Here is a 25,070-nt window from a genome sequence, read left to right on the forward strand (position 1 = left end):
GAGATAATATCATGATATATGTATTAAACTATATGATGCATATTCTGGATAGTAGAGATAAATAACAAATATTGTTTTAACAATTATGTTATGTGGAGGTTTGTATGTACCGGTATGGGACGGTGGCATACTAGGGATGGATTAGTAAAACACTAGATCCTACCTAACTTGGAGTGAGTTGGATTAACTATAAAAAGTTAAATCCTACTTACAGGGATGGATATGTACCGGTATAGGACGGTGGTATAATAGGGACGGTTCGGTTCAAAACACTGAGACCTACCTATTTTAGGGACGGATTAGTTTAATACTAAGTCCTACCTATATGGAAATAAGATGGATTAACTACAAAAGTTAAGTCCTACTTATACTTGGGTGTCAGGTCAATAAAACTTTTGAATGACACACTTGGAACGGACTTTATATATCTATATTATGGTGGCATAGTATGAGCTTGAGTCTTAGGACCATGGTTAGGGTGCGTATATCGCCTAGGATAAATAGCTAGACAGAGGTGTTGTTCCCTGGTAGGTCTAGGCACACATGACCATTAATGTGCGATTTGCATAGTATCTCTACTCAGGCTGAGACAGACCTATTGGACTAATGAGCGTCCTATAGTGTGTATTATATATATATATATATATGGACTACTCCAGATATTGTTGAGTCTATCTAGGATGTATCTGCGTATCGGGTTTATGTATGAATCGTAGTAGAATAGGACTTGCATGTGGGCCTGTCCCACTCTCTTATTTTTCAGGTGTTCGTCAGTTCCAGGGTTAGAGCTTGGACGTGCAGAGCAGATACAGGCATTCACTCCTCCGATTATATAAGATTACTTTCTTTATTTAGCTTTGGACTTGTTTCAGTTCTTTTCTATTTGGTTTGGGATTTTATTAGGGGTCCATGAGATGGATTCCCGAGTTGTAAATAAATGGAGGTTTTGGAGTATTGGTTTTACAATAATAACCTTTGGAGATTTTGTAATTAGATTTCTTTTCAGCTACATTATTTATTTCTTTTTAAATTCAATTTTGTATTCCGTGTTCGTTTTACATATTAATTGTTTGGTATCTCTCGGATCTGTGCTCGGACTTGATCACCCGTGGCTCTAGAATCGAGGGGTATCACACCAACCGAAGTCATACTTGTTGCATCGGTCCCACAATAAAAAGTAAAAAATAAAAAATAGTGTAAATAACTGAAGTCATACTTGTTACAACGATTGGGTTACATATAGAGTTGACTTCACTAAAATTTGTCTTAATCGTATAAATTAACTAGAAAATTTTCATCTATTAAGCCAACTATAAGGCTTTGTTTGGATTGAGGGATGTAGATTGATTTGGAGAGAAAATAAAGAGAAGGATAATGTATAGTGTGTTTAGATGACAAGAATTAGATAAAAAAGAAAGGATTGGGAAGGAAGAGATAGTTATCCCTCCAAATCCCTCAAACTAAATTATTCCAAATTTGACAAGATTTGAAGGGAAATGAAACCAAGTTAAGTAAAATTTTCATTAAGACAAAACTAGCCTTCAAAAATCTTTACATAAAATTTTTATTACATTGAAGTCCTAATAACAGAACGCAATATTAAGGCAAATCAGATTCGGTGCAGCTCCTATTCTCTCACTTCTCCGGCTTCTCTAGCTCCAGTTTTTCCTCTTCTCCAGCTCCGACTTCTCCCCTTCTCAATCTAGTCCTTGCTTCACTCTTATCCGGCTCCGGCATTCAGATCAAAATTTTGCTATTTTTGAATCAATTTTTGGATTCTTTTCTTGTTAATTTACAATAATAATTTAAACCCCAGATGAAAATTTCAACCCTAGATGGAAATTTTCTTGTTAATTTAAACCCTAGATGGAAATTTGAATTGTGATTCATTTTGGTTGCATTTATACATTTACTTGCATGCTTTTAGTGTCCCTTTCATAGTTATTTTTTAAAGATTCCTGTGCTCTTATACTAGAGATGATAATAAAAATTTCAAGGGACGAAGTAATTAAAGATCTTGTTGCAATGCACTGAAGAGTAGATGAGTAAGATCTTATACTCGAGATGTCCAATTTGTTGCAATGCACTGATGCACAACCATCTTAAACACGAAAATCTGGCTCTAGCCCCACAAATTGACCAATCTCTCGTTACTAACCCGACACCATCATTGATAACACGTTCTAAGTAATAAAGTCAGCATATCCACTACCCGCAAATTCAACACATGAATCTAAAGACAGTGACTCGCGACAAGGGCTTGTTACGCACTTGTTTTGCTTCATTTAGAAGGTAATAAATTATTGAACTGCTAATGAACGGGTATTGGAACGGGAACCACGGGTAATTGCTTTGACTGTGGGGAGAGCCTCTGAATTTTCCAAACCAAGGTTATATAGTAATGGATTTGTTGGACAAGCATTGGATGATCAGTTTACAATTTGGGAGGCTCCACCAACGGGTACTCAAAAGCGTAACATTGATGTGACATAACAACTTAGAGATGGTTTGGAGCTTTAATTTGTCCATGATAGTTCTAGCAGGGTTTATTCGGGAAGCCACCATTCGGTCCCCCCAAACCCAAAAAAAAAAATTCAAAAACTTTTTTTTAGTAGCCCCCAAAATATTTATATTGTAAATACATTTAATTTATGATTCCAAAATTCCCCCCCCCCCCCAAAAAAAAAATATTTTCAAAACATTTATTTATTGGTCCAAAAATAGGGAGTGAAAATAAATTTAACTTATTTCCCCTTTAAACTCATACAATATTAACTTGGAATCTTTTAACCATACTTAAAAAACTTAAATCTTAAGAAATAAAAACGAAAGTTCATTATTATTGCAATATGTGATATTGTAGCCCGAATTTGGTGTCTGGTCGCATTATGATCCGCTTATAACCCGACGACTAGTTGGATGAGCTTTGTGTGGGCCCAAGCCTACCAAAGCTTTGGGGGTTCTGGGGCTTGGCCCAAAAAAAAATTTTTACCCGTTTCTTGCTCATGAATCGTGAACCTTAATTAGTCTCTTGTAGCCCAATATATAAGGGCGTTTATGCTGTGTACGGTAAGAATGAACGAAGAGGTGTGGAAAGAAATTATGAAGGAAATAACAAATTTCCCATGTTTAGTAGGAAAGACACAAGAAAATAAAGGAAAATAGGAATGGTGACACATCTTTCATCCTTTACAAATTTTCATCCACCCAAAAATAGGGTGAAAACAAGTGAACTGTTATAGAAGTTTTAAATTAAATATTATCCTAAATTATACAAGTTTTAAATTACAGTACCATTCTCTATAAATTACAATATTATAAATATTATTGGATATAATGGTAAAAATAATTAAAAATCTCGCTTTTTTCTCTCTTAATGAACGAAATTTTAAGTACCGAACAAAAAGAAGGAAATGCATCATCTCTTCACTAAAGATGTCTTATCCATCCCTTCTTCTATCCCTTTTCATCCAATTTTTTTCTTCCTTACCGAACAGAGCATTAGGTTTTAGAGTGGTGTAAGAGAGAGACTCTGAAATTTGTACAAAACAGAGCGAGGGGTTAAAAACTTATAATCTCCGATTTGACACATAGTGAAAACTTTCGTCGAATCCTAACCGTTGACGTAGGTTGTTATTGAACCACATATAAATCTTTGTGTTCTTTATGTGGCGTGTTTACTTTTCTGACGGGATTCTTGATTCAACTTGGGTTCGTTGCGTTTATCATAACACAATCTCTACATAAAAAAAATGTTATTTCATTTGCATATATCGATGGTGAAAGTAAAAGTAAAAGAAAGTGAAATAAAGTGAAGGAAAATTAAGTTTTCAAGTCAATTTGGTTAGCAGTTGAAATTTTTTTAAGGAAATTGTATAAAATTATTATTATATGGTTTAAATAGTATGTAATTTACTATAAAAGAAATGGCAATATTGTAAGCTCACAAAACTTTCTTAATAAATTAAAATGTTTGGAAGAAAATTTTATGGGAAAATTAGGTGATTATGGAAAGTGATTTTCCTCAAAAATTTCTTGCTAACCAAACTCCTAAAATGTTTAAAAATTTTCTATTTCCTTTTTTTTCTTACCAATTCTATCTAACCAAATGAAGCCTAAAGATGACGTTTACAATAAAATTATTTAGAATTATATATAAATTTCTATCAACAAGTCTTAGGTGCACGAGAAGAAAGAAAAACTTTAAGTATTGTGAGAGTACGATGATAAGAATGCCAACAACAATAATGATATTAATATTTCTAGTTATAAATAAAAAAAAATCTATAACTACTCATTATATAAATTATTAAAGTAATTCTCTATTTTAATCATAATAATTGTGTTTTATTAAACCTTGTGAGATTTGTTTAGTAAAAATTATTTATTAATTTTTGTAAATATTTCATTAAGCTAATAATGATATATATGTTTGCGAAAATAGAATCAAAGTACTCAAAAAAAATAAAAATCTGAAATTAAATTTTTGAAAGTGTTATAATATAAGTTGGCTTCTGGCCCCCTTATTATTCCTCATCCTCTTTGATCATGTTTAATTGTTGGTCTTAAATTCCCAAATGCGTTCCTCAATCCCCATTAGTCCTCACCCTCCTCTCCCTTACCCAGATGAAATGTCAAATCTTGTCAAAATGACTTAACTTGCTGTGAGTGTCGAGCTAGATTATATAGAAGATGAGGCTTTAGATCATCTGCAAGCTTTCATATCCCATCCATGTACAAAAAATTAATAGAAAAATCATTTATTCTCAAGTCCGCAAATCCACGCATAAAACAATTTGTTATGGTCCCACATCTGAAAATACATTCGGAATAGCCTGTTTACCGTCTAACAATAGTGACTTTGGTCTGTAAATCGTCTAACAACCATTAAGTTAAAAAAAAAAAAAAAAAAATGGGGTAAGCATTCAGTTCTCTGTTCTAATTTTAAATATAAAAAAGAACCATCACAAGAAGGATAGGATAGTACCTTATACTGATTTTGGTTTTTATTTTTTTTACCATTTCTTGTGCAAATTCAAATTCATATATAAGAAAAACAAAATGACATTATGTACTTTAATATTTTTAATTTTTTTTCTTAAATATGTTTAGTTGTAAGTGTTACTTACTTTTATCTTTTTATGTACTTAGATTTGAGAGCAAATAGGAACGATTTACAAGGTACAACCTCATCTCATAACTAAAGATTTTTTATAAAATAAAAATAAAAATAAAAATTTAGCAGGCCTCGTTAGGGGATCTCTCATGTATGTTTCCAACATTGAACCCCCGAAGAAATGCATTTTCGTATAACAAATTCTTCGATTTTTATAGAATGCTTCACTACTTTGACTGTCTTTCAAAATGATAATACATAATTGCCCTTCTCTGTAAAAATAATAATAATAATAATAATAAATCAATCAATGAACCCTTCTAAAACTTTATTCATTCTCAAAAACACCAAATGCTAGTACAAAATTTTATATTCCATGTAGTTAGCATGTTATGCTTGTATGAATTGTTACATGTCCGTATAAATTTTTGCATGTTATGCTTGTATGAATTGTTACATGTCCGTATAAATTTTTAAACAAAATGCTAAAAATAGAATATGTATTATCAAAATTTACAAACATAATATGATATTTGTTTTTATAATCATGGTGATAATATGTTTCTTGTGTACAGTGACGGAGTTAGGATTTTAAGTGAGGGGGCACACTGCCAAACAAAAAAAAAAAAAAAACAAAGAAGAAGAAAATTATTAAAATATAAAAGGAAAGAAAAATGAAAGAACTTTAATAGGAAATAGTTAAAAAGTTTCAATTGAGGAAGAAAATTTTGACTTTTTCTACTAAGGAAATTTAAGGAATATGAAGAGTAAAAGAAAAAATAAGAATATAATTTTAGGAACTACAAATTTGAGGGGGGCACTATATAAATTTTTTCATATATATTGAAATTTTTTAAAAAATTACCATATATATTATAGGTTGCTGACCAACTCAAGGGGGGCACGTGCCCCTCCTAGGCCTTCATTGGCTTCGTCCCTGCCTGTGTATGAATTGTTATAAATAGAAAATTGAGAATAAAGTATATATATGATCAAAATTCACAAACCTAATAGGACATATACAAGACAAATACGTACACACCAAAAAGACTATTAATAACATAACAGACATCATCGACTAAATTCAAAAATTCATTTCGAGATATTGAATTGTGATACAACTACATGTTATGATATACAAGTTTTGGTTAAGACCTCCAAAAATTAAGAATTTGTTTGGTTTATATATATAGAAATAATTTTTTATTTTTATAAAACTGAAAACAAAAAATTATATATAAAAAAAATCTATTTGGTTCAGTTTTTTGAAAATAGTTTTCTGAAAACTCAGTTATAAAATGCTTATTTTCAGATAATAGTATTTTATAATTATCTAAAAACTGTTTTGCTTTTTATAGTTTTCTGAAAATTGTTTTCTATTTTCGAAGTTTCTGATAATTATTTTCAGAGTTACAAACCGATTAGACTTTAAAATATTTTTTTGATGGTAGGGTAGAAAAGTCTTTTTCATCACAAGGTAGGTAGAGCATTCAGAGCGCAAGTAACTTTAGAGTGACTGTGTGTCAGTGTAGAGAAGAGGGTCCGTACGCAGAAGCAAGTAGAGTGCCTTTTTGTGGGCCCTATAATTACTCTCTACTGAGTTATCTTCAGACAGAGTGGGCTTTGGACAATCCACTAAAAGTAAAACACAGACAAACGGCTCTTGCAATGGTAATTTTAAACGGCTATATTATTTACACTATAAATACTAAATTTCATCTTCAATAATTTTCTCTTTCAATATTTTTTTTAACATTCATCTCTATGGATCCTCAACCTCCATTCTATTGCCCAAATTTCAACCAATCTCATAACTCCGAATTACCACCGCAATCCAATTATAATTTGGATTCTTCAAATTTTTTTCAATTCGAAAATCTATCTCAACCCCAATACTCTTATTTCCCATTGCAACCTTCTCAATACCAACCCGTACCATTTCCCCAATTCCAACCTTATTACCAATTACAACCTTCTCAATACCAACCATCTCAATCTCAATTATCTCAGTTCCAACCATCTCAATCCCAACCTTCTCAGTTCCAACCTTCTTAATCTTAACCATCTGAAAACCAACGTAATTCTAGGCGTTCGAAAACAAATTGATCCATTAAAAGGATGAAGCATTATGCAAAACATGGGTTGACATTGGGGAAGATCCAATAACGGGTTCGGATTAGAAACAAATTACGTGTTGGGGATGAGTCCGTGAAAATTTTATTCAGCAACCGGGGGCAGGACGTCCCGAAATATACTAGGTTTGCAAAATCGTTTCTCACACATTAAAAAATTAGTGGGAAATTTTTCTGGATATTACAAACAAATCCAACATCATACTCCTAGTGGCTTCAACGTTGAAGATGCAGTAAGTTTTTTACTTTGTAAATTTTTTAATTTTAATTGGCAATCTAACTAATTTCATTTATTTTTTATTTTTTATAGCTCAATGAAGCAAAAAATTTATTTAGTAGGTCAGAAAATGAGCCATTTAAGTTTGATCACTGTTGGTGTATTTTAAAGAATTTGTCAAAATGGAATTCCAATTCCAACAGCAATGACAAAGGGAAAAACAAAAGAGCAGTGGAGATTGATATGAACGAGCCTAGGGATTGGCCAGAAACTGTTCAACGGTCCAAACCAATCAATCTTCTCCGTCAACAGTCCAAACCAATCCATCTACTCCGTCAACACCTGGAGTATCAACACCACGTTCAGTAAACCTTGGCGATGACGATTCGCTTGCAATTAGTGTTGAAAGTTCGCATGTCATTGTACGACCTCCTGGACGAAAAACATCTAAGAAGGGTCGCAAAAAAAACAAAGAGGATGTATAACATAACTTGTTTCTAAAACAATTTAAAAATTTTACCCATCAAATTGAGTTGATGAATGCCTTGGCAGTTGAATCTCAAAAAATGAAATTGAAAGCTACATTCGATTTAGGCTTGGAGCAAGAACATACAAAAAGAATTGACATTAAGGCACAAAAAGAATTGAAAAGGTTGGAATTTGAGGAACAAAAAGAAATGAAAAAGTTGGAATTTGAGCATAAGCAACTTGAGTTCGAAAGAGAAATGATGCTTAAAAATCCAAATGATGTTCCAACAGCAACAGCAAAAGCATGGATCATTGATCAACAAAATAAAATTTATGCACGTTTCAGTAAAAAGGGTAGTTTGTGAAGTTATATAATGTAATTTTTTTTTTTCTACTTATGAGTAGCTAATGTAATGTAATTTTATTTTTCTATCTGTGGGAAGTTAATGTAATGTATTTTTTTTTCTATCTGTGGGAAGTTAATGTAATTTTTATTTATATATCTTCCTCATCTGAATCTGATGATATAGTTGTTGAAAAGAAGATAAAAAATTATTAAATTCAAATTCAAATTTTTTATTTTATTTTAAAATTAAATTAATAAAATAATAAATAGAGAATGAGATAATTCGGTTCCACACCATAGAACATATGGATAAATAAAAAATAGAGTACTACGTCTTTATTATTTAACTTATGTGATATTTTACTTTATAAAAAATAGATAGATAACCTTATATGTCCAAAACACTTGCTCTTAATGCATAGGACTGTACAGGATTGGAAACTGTTTTATGTTTAATTAATTTTGTTTGTTTTTATTTTTTCTCACAACTATGTACTACTAGTGATGTGACACGCACACTTATTAAGTCCAAGGGGACAGGATAAGTTTTGTTAACAAATAAAATGACGACAAAATCCTCAATCACGTGACCAGAATTTCATGTTAGCTTGTCCATACCTCAAATTGAAAGAGCAGATTGAAAAGAAAAAAACAGAACACCCGAGTGACACGACAAATGAATGAAATCATATTATGCAATTGCCAAACAATTGCACACATGCACACATCCATGGTATATATATATATATATGTTTGTGTAAGTTTACACAAAAATATATAGATGATGCATGATTGTAATTCACATAATTGTATATATATAATTATGTTTAAATGTTATTTAATATAAAGGTGGAGTGGTGATTATTTGATGAAATAATAAAAAGTTATAATTTGTACTCCGTGTAATCCCTCAATACATGTAATTCCCAGTAATTCTTCAACTAACTCCAATTTTAAAAATAACAAATATATATATATATATATATATATATATATATATATATAAGTAAACGCATACGAAATTGAATTAAATTATTGTAAAATTGTTAACTAATTTTTAATTGGCAAAGTATAAGCTGCTTGAAAAAATATCTTCTTTCAAAAAAATAAAATAAAAACAATAATAGAAAGAAAATAAAAGGAGTAACAGATGTAAGTTGACGGCTGGTGAGAGTCGAGCCGAGGAAGGAAAGACACGTATATATACATATATATATATATATAATTATAGTATTCTGTTGGTATGTGGAATTGCCACGCACCGCCTTCGCCCACCATTCCAAGCATGTGCTGTCGTGGCTCTCGTTAGTCCACGTCATACCATATATAGTGCCTGAGGTTTTTAGATGCCAATAATAGAAGCCTTATCTTAAATGGTTTAAATACTCCCCAAGACTTAAGTCCCTTGAAAACGAAAGTAGACAATGTCACAGTCACAGAGTTATGTTTGTGGTTCACTGAATTCAAAAGGTTTATTAAAACATGAGGACGCCTTTTAGTAGTTGAAAAATTAATTAATTAAAGTATAATTAATGAGTCTTTTTCTATTTTATTAGAACTATAAATTTTAACTTATAAGACTAAATTATCCTTTTATATTTATTTTTTCTTTTTTTATTCTATTTATATACTCGAGTTTCTCACTGTTTTTCCCTCTATTCTCTATATTTATATTAAAAAAAAAAAAAAATTCAATTATTTCCTTTTCTTTGTTCACACACATGTATAGTAATTTACCTTGTGAATAGATTAGAAAATCATACTTCTCTTCTTTCCTCTCTATTTTTTTTTTCAATTGTTTTTAACTATTTATTTACTCGGGTTTCTCACTGTTTTTCCCTTCTTTTCTCTAGATCCATATTAAAGAGAGAGAAGGAAAAAAAAAAAAAAAAGTTTTTTTTTCAATTATTTCCTTTTCTTTCTTCACACACGTATATAGTAATTTACCTTGTGAATAGATTAGGCATAAGGTATGTAAGCAAAGTTTAATTGAAGGAATATTATAAAATTTGAGTTTTAGTTAATATGTGAAATAAGAGAAGTACGATTTTCTAATCTATTCACAAGGTAAATTACTATATATGTGTGTGAACAAATAAAAGGAAATAATTGAAAAAAAAATTTTTTTTTTTCTCTCTCTTTAATATGGATCTAGAGAATAGAAGAGAAAAAAAGTGAGAAACCCGAGTATATAAATAGTTAAAAACAATTGAAAAAAAAAAAAAAAAGGAAAGAATAAGGTACGTAAGCAAAGAAATGATCAAGATTATATACGTATACACATACAAGTAGGATAAAAAAAGAAAGAATAAATATAAAAGGGTAATTTGGTCCTATAACTTGAAATTTCATAGTTCTAATAAAATAGAAAAAAACGCATTAATTACACCTTAATTAATTAATTTTTTAACCAATAAAAAGTGGGACTATAAATAGACAGTCGTTTGTGCCAATGTGAATAACATTCCTCTTAAAACATTCATCAAATTTCTCAAATATTTCAAAGGTTTTGTTAGGAGTGTATTAATAGTCCATCTTTTAAGGTATTATTGTTGGTGACATGGCAGATAGCCTAACTCTTTAAGATATTATGCTAATGAGGTGGCAAATAACTATTAGGTCTAAAATGATTCTCTCTCTCTCTCTCTCTCTATATATATATATATATATATATATGTATGTATTTAATTGGTACTTACAGTAAGAGATTGATATTGCTAGGTCATTGGGCCGTTAGTAAATAACTATATATATATATATATAATTTTTTTTTTTCTTTTTCCTTCTTTAATTAAGTTTTTTGAGTACCATCAACAGCCCAATGACCTAGCAGTATCAGGTTCTTACTTTCTAAAGAGACGTTAGAGGTTCAAGTCTAACTAGAAGCATGTTTGTGCGCGTATCAACTAAGAAAAAAAAGAAGAAGATTTTTTTAGTACCTAAAAGTCTAATATGCTACATTTGTTTTATTGAGGGATGTATTTGAAATGAAAGATATCATTTAAACTAAGCATTTTATCGGTTTTCAATGTCATTCACAATTTTATTGAGAATTACATATCTCATTTTTTATTTTATAAAACCCGATATGAGATTTAATCCCTTAAACTTTTAGTAGGATGGTCATTGGGACAAATAGGACTAAGGATGTGAGCATGATCAATCTAAGCGAGTTATTGTGACAAAACTTTCAAGAATAGATAATAACAGTGCTTACTCAAACTTCCATTCTAATACTTTAATGGGTGAGAAAAGAATAGTTTGTCACTTGCAAGCACGAATTTGTGAATGACTCGATGAGGGCATCAACTTCCACTAAAAAAAATTATTATTGTATTTTACACTCCCAAAATTATACTTTTGTACATTTATACTTATAACATTTTGAAATTGTCAGCACTGAAATTATGAGAAAACTTTTTTATATAAATTTACTTCCCTCATATGAATTCTTAGATCCGTCTCTCGTCACTTACCTATATTATTTTAAAAAGCTCTTGAAATAATAATGCTTTTAACTCTTTCTTGAATGAGAATTATGTTTTGAAATAAAAATAAAGATAAATGGTAACTGTATTCAGATTTTTCAGACCACAAAAAATGGCCCCATAACTTCAAATGTATGTCATGTTGGATGCACCGTCAAAGCATGGGATGGTCCAAATACATGGCTCATTCATATTGACCCATTTGGTTTGAGGTTGGGACTTGGGAAGGTGAAGGTCCCGTTTGGTACCTTGTCGTTTTCCATTTTTTATTTTGTGATAAAACTGAGTCAACTGACTACTGTTTATGTTTCGTGTTATTTTTGTGAAAAAAAAAATACTAGTTTCAAAATTTTAAAAGTTGAAATATTGTTTAAAATTGAAGAAAAAATAAAAGACCTATATACAGGAAAAAAAAATAATACTAGCCTTTAGCTAACATTACAGCTCCATTTGTTTCAAGTTTCAACTGAAAATATTTTTCTCGTATATATATATATATATATATATATATATATATATTTGGTAAACGTCTAAGTCGAGATTGAGTCAATCGAATGAGACATGTAAAATAATTTATCAAAAATTGATGAATAAATTGTTTTTACTAAATTTTAATATATTTTTTTCTTCCTAAATATTTTACGATAATCAAATACCAAAAAAACATAAAAAATATTATCCAAAAAATATTTTACGATTTGGAGCCTACATGTTAGATAACTTGGACAATACGGGAATATGTTTTAGTTAGTACCAAAATAAGATTATTATGATGAAGATTCTAGATTACATAATTCATTTTACAATAACAATAAAAAAAATAAAGAATATTACAATGATTAAAACAAAGGAAATGTTCTTAGTAGCACACTCATGGTAATTAGGACTACAAATGAATCGGACTGTTCATGAAAAATTCGGATTCAATACGAGCTCATTCGTTTAGCAAACGAGCCGAACCCAAACCCAATTTCTACGCTCGTTTAGTAAACGAGCCGAGCCCAAACAAAACTCGTTAAAGCTCGTGAACAAAGGCTCATATATATTTTTATTTCATAATTTAGCATCTACAATATATGTTCAGCCCAATTCACCTCCTTTCATTAATCAAGCCTGTGGAATTATATTCATTAGCCCATCATAGATTTTGACTTAATCTAAGTCGTTGATTTTGGTATGTTAAGAGATAAGCTTACACCCTAAAATCAGAAGACTACATCCACACAAATGACATGTATCCATCTGCTCCGTATTCATCTCCACATCTCTCTCTCTCTCACTTAGTCGGATTAACTCCAACGGATCTCCATCGTCGTCAGTTTATCACAACCCAAGTGGCAAATAGTGATATCAAATCTATTATCTCTCCCACTTTTAGATCCATCAGCCTCTGCGTGTGGAGCTTCTCCCTTCTCACAACACTTTCTTATTTTTTCTGTAACTATTAAGAAACCCACAAGTGCAGCAAACTGATGATAAATTACTTCTACATATATATGTGTGTGTGTATATATATATTTGTATGTATATTCGTATAAAAAATGTTTTTGTTAGTTTGTATATATTTGATTTTACATAAATATATATATGTACAATACTATCCTCACTAGTGAGGATCTACAATATCTTCACATCTTATGTGGTTCAATAAAAATAAAACACCTCATCTTTTGTTAAACAGGTCAAAAAAAAATGAACGAGATCCTACCCGAATGAGATCGGGTAAAAAGGGTTGAGTTTTATTTTTTTATTTTTTATTTTTATTTTATTTTATTTATAGGGTTCGACGTCTAGTTCTCTTTCCGGCACAAGAAAACAGTCCTCTCTCTCTCTCCGCCATCTTTCCTCTCTCTTCACCATCTTCTTCCTCTCAAGTTTCTAGTCTTGGAGGTCATTATTCAATTGCCAAGGTATTTCAGTATCTTATCAAAACCAAGGAACATAATATTAGGAGAAATCATGTTTTTGAGTTTTGTGTTAATATGTATGTGAATCCTCAATTTTAACACATAATTGTTCATGGAAAGCTCTTTTCTAGAAAAAGATTCCTAAATGTGTAAAAAAAATAAAAAATAGATCATACCTCCTTCAAATATTTTTGGCAATTGAATGATGACAACTATGACTAAAAACTTGAGAGGAAGAAGATGGCGGAGAGGGAGGGCTGAAGGCTGGTGCCGGAAAGAGCCCACACTTTTCCAAACCCAGAAAATAAAGAAGGTTGAACCCTAGAAATAAAATAAAGAAAGAAAAAAAAAAAAAAAACTAAACCCTTTTTATCGGATATCATTTGAGTAAGATCCGTTTTATTTTCTCTTTCTTTATTTTTCTGACCTATTTAACAAAAAATGACATGTTTTATTTTTATTGGACCATATAAGAGGTGAGGATATTATAAATCCTCACTAGTGAGATCTACGTTTCTCTCTATATATATTATCTCAACCTTTTTTTCTCTGTCTGCGATTTTTTTTGTGTGTATATATATACAGTATATGTGTGTAATTGTGGTTTTACATGAATAACAAGCCGAGCCTTAGTGAAGTATCCTGAGCCCGAGCTTGAGCCCAAACATAAGTTAGCCAAGCTTGACCGAGCCCGAGTAAGCCTTTGAGTCTGGCGAGCCGAGCCCAGGCAGCCCCAAGCTCGGCTCGGCTCGGTTCATTTGCAGTCCTAATGGCAACTACAAAAAATTGTGTCTATCCCTGCGCCTATAATGTTTTGTCACAACCCAAGCGGCAAATAATGATATCAGATCTATATATCTCTCCCACTTTTAGATCCATCAGCCTCTGGCCATCTGCGTGTGGAGCTTCTCTCTTCTCACAACACTTTTTTATTTTTTCTGTAACTATGAAGAAACCCACAAGTGCAGCAAACTGATGATAAATTACTTCTACATATATGTGTGTGTGTGTGTATATATATTTGTATGTATATTTGCATAAAAAACGTTTTTGTTAGTTTGTATATATTTGATTTTACATAAATATATATATATGTACAATACTATCCTCACTAGTGAGGATCTACAATATCTTCACCTCTTATGTGGTCCAATAAAAATAAAACACCTCATCTTTTGTTAAACAGGTCAAAAAATAAATAAACGAGATCCTACCCGAATGAGATCGGGTAAAAAGGGTTGAGTTTTATTTTTTTATTTTTTATTTTTATTTTATTTTATTTATAGGGTTCAACGTCTGGTTCTCTTACCGGCACAAGAAAACAGTCCTCTCTCTCTCCGCCATCTTTCCTCTCTCTTCACCATCTTCTTCCTCTCAAGTTTCTAGTCTTGGAGGTAATTATTCAATTGCCAAGGTATTTCAGTATCTTATCAAAACCAAAGAACATAATATTAGGAGAAATCATGTTTTTGAGTTTTGTGTTAATATGTATGTGAATCCTCAAATTTAACACATAATTGTTCATGGAAAGCTCTTTTCTAGAAAAAGAATCCTAAATGTGTAAAAAAAAAAAAAAAATAAATAGATTATACCTCCTTCAAATATTCTTGGCAATTGAATGATGACAACTATGACTAAAACTTGAGAGGAAGAAGATGGCGGAGAGAGAGGGCTGAAGGCTGGTGCCGGAAAGAGCCCACACTTTTCCAAACCCAGAAAAACAAATAAGGTTGAACCCTGGAAATAAAATAAAGAAAAAAAAAAAAAAAAAAACTAAACCCTTTTTATCGGATATCATTTGAGTAAGATCCGTTTTATTTTCCCTTTCTTTATTTTTCTGACCTATTTAACAAAAGATGACATGTTTTATTTTTATTGGACCATATAAGAGGTGAGGATATTATAAATCCTCACTAGTGAGGATCAAAGTTTCTCTCTATATATATTATCTCAACCTTTTTTTCCCTGTCTGCGATTCTTTTTTTGTGTATATATATACAGTATATGTGTGTAATTGTAGTCTTATATGAATAACGAGCCGAGCCTTAGTGAAGTATCCCAAGCCCAAGCCTGAGCCCGAGTTTGAGCCCAAACATAGGTTAGCCAAGCTTGGCCGAGCCCGAGTAAGCCTTTGAGTCTGGCAAGCCGAGCCCAGGCAACCCCAAGCTCAGCTTGGCTCGGTTCATTGGCAGTCCTAATGGCAACTACAAAAAATTGTGTGTATACCTGCGTTGTGTAGCAAAGATATTTGCAACTACGAAATTTACCTCCCCATTCCCCGAAATATTCAATGGTATTTTGTTAATTTTAATTAAATTATCCAATCAATTAAAGAATTGACATGTTTTAACAAGTGGGTCAAGTGCAGAAAATACTCTATAATATATTTAATCACACCCCTGAAATATTTAAGTTATACTTTGACTAAATTGCCCTTATATACACATTTACATAGTATTTAAAAATGCATTATTTTATGAAATGGTGAAAATGGTCATTTAGTACATGAGGGGTAAACGCACTGTAAACAAATTATAGGGGTGTTTTTTACACTTTATAAACTATTGTATTTTAAAATTTTTAATTTTAACGGTTAGAATTAATTGATAACGTAATTTTATCGTGATTTGAATAGTATGATGACGGTAAGTGATTGAACACCCATTTGTTTGTTTGTTTATTTTTTTTTTCAATAAAAATTGAATAACCATTTGTTGCCATTTATAGAATTATATATGTGTGTGTGTGTGTGTGTGAAAATATATTGCAAATTCTAAAGTTTGAAAAATTAAATATATATTGTTTATATATAATGAATAAGTATTTTAATTTTATTTTTAACTATATATTTAATGAAAACTTATAACTATATTAAAATTTAATTGGGAATAAATTGTTTTCTTTTTTTATAATTATAAAAGAACTTAAATTTTCATTATATATAATATACTATACATAAATACATTTTTTTTGTACGAACACTGTTAGCGGAATATATAGCGATTTTTTATTTTTTATTTTTCCCGAAAAGGTGGGAGTTTATCCTTAAAAATAGGTAAAATATAGTGAATGTGCATATAACACTCCTATAGTATGAGACTATTAGTATACCCATCTCTTTGGGCATTTTCGGAAGAATAAAAGGACAAAACGGATATTACAGCATTACTTTATGTCAGATTTTTGATTGGTGGATGTTTCTGCACAATTTTAAAATAATAGGAATGTTTTTAGCATATTTTTTGAAATAGGGTGAAAGTGCTACACAAAGTATACATTAGAAATGTTTTCTGCACTTGATCATTTTGCAAATATTGTGACGTTTTACATTACATGGGCAAAATTTTTGTTAAGGAAAATGATAAGGTCACCGAATTATTTCCCTAAATAAGTCCCGAATTTGACGTGTTTTTGTCCACCTCATTTACTTAAACAGTTTTCAAAAAATAACTGTTTAACACGTACTAAGTATAGCCAATCACGTCAAATTCAGTGTTAATTCGGGAATTCCTTTTCGGTTCCCCTATCATTACTCTTTTATTAATCATGAAATCGTATTTTAAAAATTAGTAGCTCGGATTAGGAAAGCCCTTTAACCTTGTATATGCGTTTTGCATAAAATCGTAAGCATAGAAGAGCGTGCAGAGTAAACAGTATATCAACACGGGTGTGCTTGTAATATTCTTTGAACAAAACCATGAACACGAATATTAAAAGGATAATACTTAGGTCTTCATTAGTGAGATCTCTAACATACTGATATTAATCACTGCTGTAGACCAATAATCAATGGACATGTCATTTTTAATTACCAAATAAAAAATGGTGGGTATCTCTCACTTATCAAAATAGAGATAGTGATTTGATTATCATATTTGATAATTAAAATAAGATGTGTCCATTTATTATTAATTCACATAAGTGGTTAGCATATTGTAGACCTAAGTATTGTCCAATATTAAATACGCAATATAAAATTTAGAACAATACTTATAACATGTCATATTTAATTATCATGGGGAGATACTCACTTTTGGTAATTAAAATAGAATGTGTCTATTTATTATTAGTTCACATCAACGGTGAGTAAATATGTCAATTTATAATTGATTCACTCAACGGTGATTATAGTGTAAGAACTTAAGTATATTATTAAATTAAATAATAAAGTTATATATTTAAATATTTGTTTTTTCTCTTTATTCCCGGACAAAAGAAACGGAAACAACACAACGAAGCAACCCATCAGGCAACAACAAACACAAATTACACAACAAAACAACAATTATAAGTTGATATATTGACATTTTCAAAGAGTATTAAAAGTAAAAAAGAACAATTTTGATTTGATACTACTACAACGTAATTAGTAATGGAAAAAATGACCAAACTGTCCAAAGCACCAAGCATATTCTCTCATGTGCAATTGATGCGTTTGATTTGTGTGCAATCTACAGGTAACCCCGTTTTTCAACCACACTTCAACCACATCAACAGTCTTTGAACGTCTCTTTACCAAACAGATCTCTAGCTCTATCGCCGTCTCAACAGTCTCTCCATTGCTTTACAATCATCGCAGGTAAGCTTCAATCGCCACGAACTTTTCAAATAATCGAAACCCTAATCTGATTGTCTTCCGAGTAAAATCCCTAATAATGCGTATTCATATATGCATATATACGTGTTTATTTACGGCGTACAATTAGGGTTTGTTTAGGATCTGCCCACTTCAGATCTGTTCCTCGGTATATGAATTCAGGGTTATATTTTTGTTCAATACGTGTTAAACTACAACCATTTATTTGGTTTTTGAGAAATTTATGAAATGGAATAAACTCTAGCGTATTATGTTTTACTTGTGTTGTTTTGGTTTCTGAAATGAAATGAAACACTCATCTGCAAATAAGAATAGTTGGATTTGAGGTTTTTTATTTTATTTAGATATGGGTTATCGAAGAATGAAAAATCTAGGATTGGTTGCTATTTCAGTAGCATTTCTATGCAGCCAAACAGATGATAAATAACATTGTGTATCTGCCCTTCTTTCTTTTCTGTTTTTTCTTATATATATATATATATATATAATTGAATATCTGTATTCCAATCTACATGCTTGAGTTGACTGGAGCTTTTTATGAAATATGTAGGATTGTGAAGCTTATTTTACATGGAGGGTGTTGGAGGTGATGGTGCCACAGTAGTGGCACCTTTGAACCAATGGAGGCACGATGCATGGAAGCTTTTTCAGTTTTATTTAGATAAAACTACACCACATGCTGTCTATAGATGGGTCGGAACTGTAGTTTTAGCATTCATTTATGCTGTGCGGGTTTTTTATCTTCAAGGATTTTACATTGTGACCTATGGTCTGGGCATTTATATACTGAATTTGTTGATTGGGTTTTTGTCGCCTCTTGTTGACCCGGAGATGGAACCTTCAGATGGGCCTTTGCTACCGACAAAAGGTTCGGATGAATTCAAGCCTTTCATTCGCCGCCTCCCCGAGTTTAAGTTCTGGTAATTGCATATAATCCTCTGTAATTGTTTGCATCTTGTTACATTATATTTATCTTGCTAAAGGTATGGCTATTTGTCTGTCACTTCAGGATGCTATAGCCTATTCAGTTATTCTTTTTTGCATTGCTTTGTAGGTCATCTGCATTTTTATTCTTTTGAGTTCATGGTTCTGTTTCCTTCCTTTTTTGGATTGTTTGATGTCAAAAATTATATGTAGAATGTTTGCTTGCTTTTGGAAAATTATAACATCAGGAATTTGCAAATGTTCTTTTTTTATTTTTTTATTTTTTTTCATTATTTTTTTTATTTGTTTGGGAAATTGGAGAAATTTGTGAAAGATATGGTCATTGAGTCTTAATGTCATGTACAGAAAATGATACTTGAGCCTTCGGACTGTATTACAGTATTTTGAAAGAGCTGCATATTGACTTGCAATTAATAAATCAGTTGCGGTGGAGTTGGGCCATATGCTTGGTCCTTTATCTAACCAACCGCCCCCCCCACCCCACCCCACCCCACCCCACCCCAAATACAAAAAGAGAATTGGAAAGCAGACGAAGTCTTCACACATCCTTGCAACAGTAAAATATTTTTCAGGTAAAACAATTTACTCCAAAAATCCAAAATTGACTTATATTTTAAAATTACACAACTCATTTTCCAGAATCCTCAAGTCTACCGCTCTTAACATTGCTTTACTAAGCAACTGGGAACTCTACATGTAAATTTTCTTTCTAGAGGAGTTACTGTTTCGTCTGTATATTCCCTTGGCCACTGGTGATTATTTCTCGATGCCAGCAGGCTTTTCCTAGTATCAATGATTTTTTCTGATGCCATGATTGTTTCTGTTGTTTGGGATTCCAAATCCAATTTTTGAAGAATTTTCGGTTTGTTTGATTTGGGTTTAAGTGAGTTTAGGTTAATGGTTCTTCCCATAATGTAAATATGAAACTTTTGGTCGGTGTTTTGTATTTGATCTGATTCAAAGTAAACTTGATTTTACCATAGCAACTTCAGCACTGTTTCAAGTCTTGTTTACCCATTTTGCTTCTGATTTGAAATTGTGTCTGCATCTTCATTCCTGTATATCTACTGTTTAATAAATTGTTCAGTAACTTTTTTTTGATCTGTTTGTCTTTGGGACTATAGATAAGTTCCGTAATTTATAAATGTTTTCTATAAGAATCTAACTATCTCTTAAACGTCTGATATAAACAATGTCAAAACATGTTGATCAGATTTTTGACTCAAAAAACTTCTTTTTCCTTGAAATATTTTCAGGATCTAAAGCCAAACACTGGAAAATTGAAAGAAAAAAATTCATTTTACATGAAAAATGTTTTACAATGAAAATAAATTGAGGCCTAGATAAAAAAATCTGAAATCTCATTGAGTTGTCTCAAAGCCAACTAAATGAATCTGATTTCGGTTACATATTTCCAGCCATCTATAATCCAAGTTTGATTCTTTCTATGATTCCGGAAACTCGGCCAAAATTGTTGTGTTGATCACTTGGTTGTCTATACTGTCTTGATATGTGTTGCAGAGGATGGGTAATTCGTTTTTGTCATGCTGGTTGTTAGTTCTGTTCCTTTTTTCGTTTTAAGAAAAATGTTTGGTGGAATGCTTTCAGACAGACTCAGATTATTTGCTTGATATTTGTTCAAATATAATCATTTTGAAGAAAAATGTTTAATATCTGCTCAAAATGTTCGGTTATCTTATGGATAGTGCTTCAACTGCAGTGTGTTACAGTTAAGATTTTAGGTGATTATTTGGTGGCCTTGTCATCGGTATTAACAGAGGATTTGAAGCAGAGATCTGAACATTGGAAGATGGAAGTTATAGAGAAGAGAATATAGGAGAAGGAAAGTAAAGTAAGATATAATTCAGGCTTTAGGGTAACTTTTATCATTTTGAATAACCAAATAATAAATGGAGGATGAGGTGGTTGTAGGGGAGTGCTAAGAGTCATTCTAAAATTACTGCATATCGCGAGTCGGGAAACTCACTAGTTGACTATTTTAGTATCATTGCAATTGTCCATTACTACTGAGTTACTATAAAGATAAATATGATGTGTTAAAGAATGCTGTCTCCACAAGTTAGGTGTCCATTGAAGCCAAGTGTAGTAAAGGTCTACAATGTGTGTATTACTCTGAGCAAAGGCTTATAAATACTTTCAGATGTCATAACCTTCTGGTTCTGGCCAATTAACATTGGGTTCTTTAGGAGGAATATCTCTTTAGGTAAAATTGTGCATGAAGGCTTGTATATGTTGTTTTCTTTAGGGGGGGTTATCTCTCTAGGAGAATAACATTTGGTATGAAGGCTTATTGATGCCGTTTTATTAACTGTAATAAAAGGGATTAGCATTTGCTTTTCATGTATGAGTGCTAGGCAAGCCAATAGCCAGAAACTAGGTGGTTAATGATTGGTCAATTATCTATAACCCTTTACGGAAAATAGATTTTCATCCAATATGGTAGAAAACTGATTTTTTGGTGAGTAAATGGTCTTCAACTTAAACAAAGCGCTAACAAAGTAAGGCGAGCAGAATGTGTTTGACATGCTTCAATCTTATAAAGTAGCGGCTTCATATTTGGACACCTTTCAAACATTTCCCTTTCTGAAATGACTGGGCAAGAAAATTAAAACACTGCATTGGAGAAATTCTGGATCCTGTCTGCAATGAAATTGATCCTTCTTGTGGAAAATTAAATTTATTTCATGTCAGGTAAGTTTCATAATCTCTCCACGTGTATGCATGAATGAAGATATTTAGACCATCTCAATGCTGAATTTGTTATGCAATCGTCATATTGAAATCAGCAGTAGCTGTTACCTGATTTCAATACTTTTTCCAGCATGTTTTAGTTCTAAAGTCTGTACCTGTTCCAATGTTTCTCGTCCGTAGTTACGGAATGCATGCAGCTGTCTGACCCCACTAGTTTCTATTTGCATGTATAGAATCTATTCCATTTTATTTATTTAACAAGCATAGTTATTACGTTGTAGTAACTGTCTTACTATCTTAATGGCATATTGAAATCAGCAGCAACTTTTACTTGATTTCAGTCCTTCATCTCATTAAAATTTTTTATCCTTCTTTTTTATGTAACAAAAGATTTTTTTGTATCTTTGTAATGCAAGTATTCAATCTTAATCTCATGATGTGATGCCCGACTTACCATACAATCATCGATTTTCTGGTTAAAATGTGATTTTTCAGAATTTGTCGAAATACACTCACTTTCTTCCTTCTGCAGTGCCATGAGTATTCTCTTTTCCTATTTTTTATTAACAGATAAGAAGTTACGCTGTCCTCTGTCAGAATCTTTCGATTGTTATGATTTTTTTGGATTTCATGCTTCTGTTCCAGCTTTTTTTTTTTTTTTTTTCTCTTCAATATTTCGGCCCTTATAGCTGATTGATGCATTGTGGATATTGTGCTTATCCTATTAAGTGCGTTATGAAACGCAGTTTGAATACCACTTAAAATGGGGTAAAATTGTAATTGAGAAGGCCTTCACTTATCACTAAAAGCTGAACACCTAAAATTCAAAAAGATATCAAAGAGATCTTTATTTTTAATTACCACTTAAAAACTTTAGCACTTAAAATTCAATTTTAAAATTTTCAGTACTTAATTTTCAGTTTTATCAAACACCACCTTTGTTCTTATCGGAGCTATGTTTTTATCGCTGTCCAAGTTTTGCACTTGCGTGAATAGTTGTTTCTCAGTTTCACCATTTTTCAAAGTAATACTTATAAATTATTTTAGCCTGGTTGTTTTCTTTTTTATTTCCTTCCAACTGACTGTTGACACATGGTTAAGGTGTTTTATTGTATATAATATAGACTGTCAAGTAGACATGGGACACCACACTTTTTGTGGTTCCTGTTGCCTGCAAAACCTTAATTTTTTTTCAAAAAACATGCAAACCTTCATATAAAGTGTTTCATTAAGGACAAATGATAGATCATAGATCCCATTTTGTTCATATAATACACAGATTGAGCTGTTCTGTATTCAGGAAAAAAAAGATTGAGCTGTTCTGTGTCAGTTACTGGCATGGTTACTCCTGTCATTCCAAGCTACCTTAAGCGTATGTACTTGGTGAATTGATGTAGAAACAAAAAGCTGTTTTTCCAATTATTTTGTTCAGTCCTTTTTTTAATATATATATATATATATATATTTATTATTTTGGGATAAATTCAGTCCTTTGTTGATACATTAGCTTGGGACATTTCTTTTGATAATTTTTTGTGGTTCCAGGTATTCCATTACAAAGGCTTTCTGTATAGCGTTTGTCATGACTTTCTTCACCATGTTTGACGTTCCCGTCTTTTGGCCCATATTACTCTGTTACTGGATCGTGTTATTTATCCTTACAATGAAGCGCCAGATTGTGCACATGATTAAATACAAATATATCCCATTCAACATTGGAAAGCAGGTGAGGTCCAAGTCATTTTAGATATATTTCTCTCCAATTCTGGAATTACTTATACAAGGATCTTTTGTTTGTGTCATTGTTGGTTAATGTGCACAATTAGGATGCTCATCTTGTAGTATGTCATGTTGAGGGTGCTTGAAAGTAATACTTGAAGTGTTTTCTGCCGTTTTGCAACAGAAATATGGTGGCAAGAAATCTGCAGCTAGTAGCAGCGGCTCTCGTGGGGACTAAAGTTCATCTCGTTTATGACTAGACCAAATGGACGAGGATCAAGAAGAGAAGAGAGTGAGAGAGGAGACATGCATTTACAAAGATTGATCGTTAGATCTTTACTTTGCATTATTTACATTATTATGGATTTGATGATGGAGTTGCGAACATGTAGTTCACTTGTGCTGCATTGTGGAACCTTACCAGCTTGCTTACTTCGTATTTGCAAAGGTGAAAGTTTTTATTGTTTATACAAATATCTTCGTGATTCTTGAGGAAGTTTATATATTTATTCATTTATGTATTCTTTTGCCTACCCTCCACGGTAATCGGCATTGTAATCGAGTCCTAGGGACATACAATCTATTTTGTACCTCGCATGCACTTTCAGTTTCATTAAATTCTTCATCGCAGGTTGAGACTCATGAATATTGTTTAACTTTAACCCTTGTAAACAACTTTTGATGGCTTGTGGTATATCCCCGATTGTATGGCTTGCCTGCTAATGGATACGATTTTGCTATCTCATGGGTTTTGTAATTCATCTAGAAACTCGTGTTGGAAATATGGGTGATATTACGAATCGACCAAATCTTTTGAGGGTAATAAAGAGCCAATGTTTAATGTTTTTTATTTGTAGAATTTCCTGACTATTGCATTAGAAAACATTGGAGTATTTGATGCACTAACCTCTCTGCAATGATAATACTACCCTTTTCCTCTTTGTTTTATACTGTTGAAGAAAAGCAATTTGTTTTACTCCAACTATTAGGTTTTTACCATTTTTAATTAGTCATACATCATTACATAAAAATTGCCAAATAAATGGACCAGGTTTCTCTATCAGTATACAACAAAATGGAGTTTTGTTGACTCAGAGGCATGTACATCTAATCCCCATTATTTATATGTTCGTGGTTAATTAATAAATGATACAATATCATCACTACAACAGCCCAGCTTGTAGTATTTAAGTTTTTATAAGAATTCTTAATGATATAAGGGCTATATGAAACTATACTATATAAGCCTATTAGACTGTAATCCCTTAAGTCACACAATCATTTTTAACAGGTGTCGCTCGCTCTCATGTTCCGCGCATACTTCCGCTCAAAATTTCATTGCTTATGATTTAATTCGCTCACGCTCTCGAATTCGCTATCGCTCCCGCTTTATGTGTAATACCAAAAGATTAATCTTTTTAGG

The 25,070-nt window shown here is 31.6% G+C and overlaps 1 protein-coding gene across 1 annotated transcript; it reads left to right on the forward strand.

Moving 5' to 3' along the window:
- Nucleotides 1–18,102: 18,102 nt before the first annotated feature.
- LOC132293980 (protein RER1A-like) lies at nt 18,103–24,287 on the forward strand. The gene is made up of 4 exons (XM_059791678.1): nt 18,103–18,253; nt 18,822–19,191; nt 23,474–23,654; nt 23,832–24,287. Exons 2-4 carry the CDS (start codon nt 18,842–18,844, stop codon nt 23,883–23,885), a joined length of 585 nt encoding a protein of 194 aa, XP_059647661.1. The 5' UTR covers nt 18,103–18,253; nt 18,822–18,841; the 3' UTR covers nt 23,886–24,287.
- Nucleotides 24,288–25,070: the final 783 nt, after the last annotated feature.

The sequence above is a fragment of the Cornus florida genome, unplaced genomic scaffold, assembly GCF_030987335.1.
Source record: "Cornus florida cultivar Cherokee Brave unplaced genomic scaffold, ASM3098733v1 CherokeeBrave_3.0.0_Hap2_Chr02, whole genome shotgun sequence".
NCBI classification, from domain to species: domain Eukaryota; kingdom Viridiplantae; phylum Streptophyta; class Magnoliopsida; order Cornales; family Cornaceae; genus Cornus; species Cornus florida.

Excerpts from the sequence above, each read along its gene's own strand:
- LOC132293980 (XM_059791678.1), top strand. The coding sequence starts at position 18,842 with ATGGAGGGTGTTGGAGGTGATGGTGCCACAGTAGTGGCACCTTTGAAC. Across the intron at positions 19,192-23,473 it reads CTCCCCGAGTTTAAGTTCTG|GTATTCCATTACAAAGGCTT; the intron begins GTAATTGCATAT and ends TTGTGGTTCCAG. Across the intron at positions 23,655-23,831 it reads CATTCAACATTGGAAAGCAG|AAATATGGTGGCAAGAAATC; the intron begins GTGAGGTCCAAG and ends GTTTTGCAACAG.